At 38.8% G+C, this 5,941-nt stretch overlaps 1 protein-coding gene across 1 annotated transcript; it reads left to right on the forward strand.

The window, feature by feature from the left end:
- The first annotated feature begins 313 nt into the window (after positions 1–313).
- On the forward strand, positions 314–4,915 carry LOC118327503 (perforin-1-like). The gene is made up of 9 exons (XM_035660879.1): positions 314–583; positions 675–754; positions 1,300–1,345; positions 1,925–2,070; positions 2,170–2,308; positions 2,417–2,497; positions 3,364–3,833; positions 3,932–4,025; positions 4,462–4,915. Exons 1-9 carry the CDS (start codon positions 314–316, stop codon positions 4,669–4,671), a joined length of 1,536 nt encoding a protein of 511 aa, XP_035516772.1. The 3' UTR covers positions 4,672–4,915.
- The last annotated feature ends 1,026 nt before the right edge of the window (positions 4,916–5,941 follow it).

Here is a 5,941-nt window from a genome sequence, read left to right on the forward strand (position 1 = left end):
TGAATCCAAAAACCTCTAATTTACCTCCACTTGTGGGAAGTGATCTCAATCCTAATATCTTAAATCCTAAATCTAATTTTATGTTCAGTAATACGAGTTTTCGGTGTTACTGAGGAACCATCAATGTGAAAAGCTAGGTTACATATACTAACCATGTTCATTAAACCTTAATGAACATTTTCATCCCCATACAGAGGGATGGAAGTTCAAATATGTATGAATGTTTCTTTCATGATTACATTACAGCTGAAAATGGACTAATTTCCTTTCATATTCTTTTTGTCTTTCTCTGAATTATTTCAGTCTCTTTGCCATGCTCTCCTTGTCAACCCCACCCCTTCTCTACCTGAGTCTCCTCCTCTTTCTGTCGTATCACTCCCTTGTTGTCTCCTGTCGGACTGGGAGCCGCAGTCAGTGTGAGTCCGCTCCCTTTGTGCCAGGCCACAACCTGGTGGGGGAGGGCTTTGATGTGGTCACCCTGAAGCGTAAAGGAGCCTACATGATAGATGTGAGGACCTATCTCTCCCCAGAAGGCACCTGTACTCTCTACAATAACCCTCTTCAAGGCGACCAGCTGCAGAAAGTAATTAATAAATAAACAATAATTCTCCAGTGACAGTTGAACATACTTTATGTGTGCATGTTAACCACAGTGTTACCACTTTGATTTTCAGCTGCCGCTCTCTGCAGTGAACTGGCGTGCGTTCAGCCGATGCAATACTGCCATCAAAAGCAGTGTACACACCTCTGTTAGGTATTGTGTTATACAGCATTATATCTCTGAATGGGTTGTATCAGCCATTTTCATATGTTAAGTATAAGCCCTTCCAGTACCTCAATAGTAAATACTTGTGGCAGTCTTTACTAAAGCTCAAAGCAAAACCTCATTGATTTCTCGTATTTTCTAATACAATCAAAGTCAAGGACTCCGATTATCTCATCCAGTCGTTGTCTCTGCAGGAAATCTGGCAGAAAGGGAACTTTAAATGTCGTTGAGTATCTGTTAATTATGCAACAACACTATCTTTGGCTCCTCAAATTCAGCTCACTATTTACTGTCTACAGATCAAATCTTAAGTCCAAAAATGTTGTCTGATTTGTAATTTTACAGACAGTCTGTAATGTACTGGAAGACACAATATTATACATTGGGTGTCATTCCCCTTTAAAAAAGGATTGAACTTATGTAACCACTGTCTCCTTGTTGTATTTAATTTTTAAATATAAATGTTAACAGACAGTAAAGCTGCAACATAACCTCTGAAATTAAAAAGGCCTTCTTATAAATTGTGTCCACAGCTCGTTGATTGAAAGTAACACCAACCAGGACAGTAACGACTGGAAGGTAGGAAACATCTCACAGCTATTGCTGACATGAACTGAACATTTAAGAATATTATTTTTATTTTTATTATCATTACTGGCAGACATGTAGACATATGATTATTTTGCTCAGTGCCACCATTGTCCTGAATTTGTTCACATTGCAGTAAATAAAAAAATTTGACTGCTCACTTCTGATTAACAGGAGTGATATGATCAGATTTTGGTGTATCTTGCTGCCTAAATACGAAACATGGGAATGAATAACTTCCCTGGATTGTCCCTAGTAGCCGCTATTAATCCCCTGGCTGTAAATCACCTAATCTCTGATTGTGTCGGCTGTGGTTACTGGGAAGCTACTGAGTCTGACTATTGTGCTCATTCTGGCCCCGCTCCTATGGTAGTAGTGTAAACAAACCTCTCCTACGTAAAGCTCCAGGTACAGTTATCTAATAGGACCTCTAACTAGCTAGTGGCAGCAGCTAGTACATAAGGCTACCAGAACAAGTATGAATGGTTATATGAATAAATGGTTATATTTAACACACTTTATAATGATGATTTTGGGTGAATGGCTGAGCTTTTATTTTTTATTGATCAGATTGGCCTAGGTTTAGAGAAGTATGGGGCATCAGTTGGCGTGGAGGTGGGAGGAACACGCTCCACTGCCTATAAGTTTGCATCAGAGAAGACCAAAGAGGACCAGTACTCCTTCAGCACTCACAGACTCACCTGCAGCCATTATCGGTAGGGTGTGAAGATCTCTGAAGAACTCCACAGAAGATTTTACATTCAAGTTTGTTTAGATACTTTCTGTTAGGAACTATTCTGTCTCTTTGTGTCTAGTTACCGTGTGTCAAGCAAACCACCCCTCAGCTGTGAGTTTGGTAAGGTTGTGGCCAGCCTGCCAATTCTCTACAACAACTCCACCAGGGCTCAGTACAGTCGGCTCATAGATACCTATGGCACACACTACATCCGCCAGGTTAAAACACACACACACACACACACACACTTACACACCTTAATTACCTTTAACAAATAAAAAACAGCATATATTTTCTGTCTCAACAACATTGTTCTTCATTTCCAGGTTGACCTTGGGGGGCGAATCAGGCGGGTCACAGCTGCACGTACCTGTTTGTCCTCACTGAATGGGTTCACCTCAAATGAGGTACATGTAACACACATCACTTACCACAATGCATTAATACTCACACTCCGCATGATGACTTTCAGATTAAGATTTACAATCTTTATCTGAAATTGAATCTTACAATTTAAATAAGTATTCTTTAGAAGGAAAAACTCTCTGTGTCATTAGAGGCCATCTTCATAGCCTTTTATGAATTAGGATTGGATACTGAGAGTGAAGTTATTTATATATAAATATATCCTGTCCATACAGCAATTAAAGTCCAGCAAACATTTTGACATATTCAGGTCCGAGTTGTAGGAGAAGTTTGAAGAATTTTGGGGTAGTAAGGAGCCTTCCCGCTACGCTGCCGTCTTCTTCAAGATAACATGAGCACCCCACCGTGTGTGACACATTGTAATGTACCATTCACTGCTCTCAGCATAAAGGCACCTTCACTAACAAGGACCACACAACAACAATATTCAATTTAACGGTTTAATTGAATTTCAGGGGGTTTTATGTTAAGAATAGATTAATTGGTGTGGATATGGAGGGGAGATGGTGGAAGAAGTTGTCATCTGTTAGGTTGGTCTAGGAGGACGTGTTTCCACCAAATTGCTTACAGGCCCCCAGACAGTACCTAGAATGAGATGTGGGAGAGGAATGCACAGATTGAATGAAAAGGGATGAGGGGAAGAGAGGATTAAGGGATGTGGGTAGGAATAAAGTAAATGGATGAAGGGAAGGGAAAAGGAGGGTGGGTCGAGAAAACTGAGACCAGGCACCTTTCCAGGTAATTAAAAGTGAGGTTGAGGTTTGGCCCTGCTCCTGAACCTAAGTAGATCAACTTCATATTTAAAAGTTATAGATTACGCATTGACTATGAATTGACTGTCTTCCAGGTCCACGACTGCTTATCATTGGGTTTCTCTGTAGGCCTGGGGATTGTGAAAGTATCTCCTAAGATTGGGACTTGCAACAAAGTCATACAGAACAAGGGTTCCACTACCTTTTCCAGCTCTGGTCTACACCAACACTACACAGAGGTGACAGGAGGCACCGGTTGGTTGGGGGAGTTTTTATTCTCTCAAAATGACTCCACTCGTTACAGGAAATGGCTGAATACCCTTAAGGACCACCCGGATATTGTTTCATACTCCCTTAGGCCAATGTATGAGCTGGTGCCAGATGAGAAGAAGAAGGCAGGTGTGAAGGCTGCCATAGAGCAATACTTAAAAGACAATGCCGTGAAGAAGTCATCACCAGGTTGTGGGTCCAACTGCTGTCCTAAACAGGCCTGGAGGGGAACACTGGTGGTGACCATCATCAGAGGCTGGAATCTGAAAGGAGATATAACTGGCATAACTGAGAGGTGAGTAAAGTGAGGCCCAGCATTGAGATCTAAAGGTGGTCTACCAAACAACAATATTAATTCACCAGTTGTTTTTCCTTGTTTTCTACTATTCACAGCTATGCTAAGATAAGGCACGGTTCCCAATCTTATGAGACTCGTATGATCGAGTCAAACTACCCCCAGTGGAACGCCCATTATAATCTGGGCAAGGTCAGTAAATCTTCTCATTTCAAAAAGTTATAAAAAGGGTGATTAAATTTTTTTTTTCAAGCACCCCAAAATGACAAGGACCCAAAAGGGAGTGAGAGTGTCTTTCATACGAATGGATGGGGCGCTATCTTTGAAATTAGTATCTTGTTATACATCCATGGTCTTAACAGTGCTGAGTGCTGAGCGAAGGGAGAGAACAGGAGAGTCTGAAATGGAGGAAGCTATTAACTGTGTTAATTTTATATAACCCCTGAGTGGTCCTATCCACTGATACATTTTGTCCTTAGATATATTAATAGATCTGAGAAAGTACAAGTGTGTACAAACATGTCATGAACATGTCATGAACTATAAGTTATTTTTACTTATAGAACTCAACATTTGAATGATAATAATATTTTCAATGTTGTCATATTTATAAATATTTTTTATGAAGGTGGACACACATTTGCATTTGACGATTGAGGTCTGGGACAAGGACTTTAAGAATGATGACCGTCTGGGATCCTGTATGAAGCAACTGAGCCAGGGGACACACAAAATCACCTGTCCAGCCAAAAAAGGCGGCATTGAAGTCAAGTACACTCTGACCTGCGACTCTTATCTGACTGGAGACAAGTGCAACCGTTACAAACCAACTCCATAGTGAGAAATGCTGCTTGCTTTTCTTTGAAATCAAACTGAAATCACATTTAATAATCCCTTTTTGTCAAAATTAATGTCAGTGGGGAAATGCTCTTTTTTGTCTCAGCTGGGTGGAAGAGGCGTGTATGTGTTTGAGTTTAATTGACAGCAGCTGGCAGCCTACCAGAGTGTAAAGAACATTAAACCCTTATAAAACAAGGAGAGATGTGATGTACCAGGTTTTAAGCAAATTGTTATTTTCAACCTGTAGTCACTGGGCAAGAAAGTAAAATAATAAAATTATAAGAACATGACACATGTGTGTATGCAATAATGTGGTAAACCTCTGTAGCAAAAAGAAGTTTTGAAAAAAAAATAGATTTTGGTTGGACTTGGAAGTGTATGTCAGATTTGTTGATTCTTGTAGTGGTACTGGTACACTGACACAAGACACTGTAATAAGTAAAATACTTGAGGAGTTCATACAAACATCTTCCTTCCATTAAAACATTAAGACACACAATATTTAGTTTTCTTTACATTTTTTAATGTTTAATCAATTCTTCTGTGACCACATACATATAGGGTAAATTCACATTAAAGCGAAATTATCATTTTGTTTGGTTTTCAGCTGATTGTAATTCTAAAATATAGTCTTGTGAGCACAAACATTTTGATGTAAACATGAATAACAATCAGCTGCTGTGTACTCAATTTGTGGATTTTGGTTGTGGGACGGTTTTCATTTGGACTGCAGATTATGTATCTGGTGATTTAAAAAAAACTTTCAAATACTTGTTTTGTCCATTTTTGAGTGATCTTCTCATGCAAATAAAGACTATCAAGACCATTTTTTTCATGTCATTAAAATGAAAGTAAATGTGTTTTTTTTAATATGTTCTCAAGACCATGTAAATCAGTGGTCCCCAAAATGTTTACTTAAAGGACCACTCTCCTCTCATTTTATAAACCGATGACTTATTTTATGCATATTTCACATTATATTCAATGTATAACAAGAACAGTACAGAACAACTGATACAACTGTACAATGAACCCAGATAGTGAACACGATAACTGCAGGAAGTTTGTGTAAAAAAAGCGATTTGGATGAATTTTGAGCAGATTATTTCCTTTATTTAATATTGCATCAGAGATTAATATTCCTGATAGTCTCTGTATAAAAATAAAAACAATCATATATACTTATTATGCTTCTTTTTGACAAATTCAGTGTTTTCATTTCATTGTTCTATTAGTCCTTCGGTTGCTTTAAAGGACAATTCCGGCGC

Source organism: Morone saxatilis, unplaced genomic scaffold (assembly GCF_004916995.1).
Source record: "Morone saxatilis isolate NCDOM2014 unplaced genomic scaffold, NCSU_SB_2.0 Contig17, whole genome shotgun sequence".
Classification (NCBI taxonomy): domain Eukaryota; kingdom Metazoa; phylum Chordata; class Actinopteri; family Moronidae; genus Morone; species Morone saxatilis.

Bases quoted from the DNA above. Each gene is read 5' to 3' on its own strand.
- LOC118327503 (XM_035660879.1), top strand. From the start codon at position 314: ATGCTCTCCTTGTCAACCCCACCCCTTCTCTACCTGAGTCTCCTCCTC. The intron at 2,498-3,363 runs GTACATGTAACA...ACTGTCTTCCAG, and splicing joins ATGGGTTCACCTCAAATGAG to GTCCACGACTGCTTATCATT. The intron at 3,834-3,931 runs GTGAGTAAAGTG...TACTATTCACAG, and splicing joins ATAACTGGCATAACTGAGAG to CTATGCTAAGATAAGGCACG.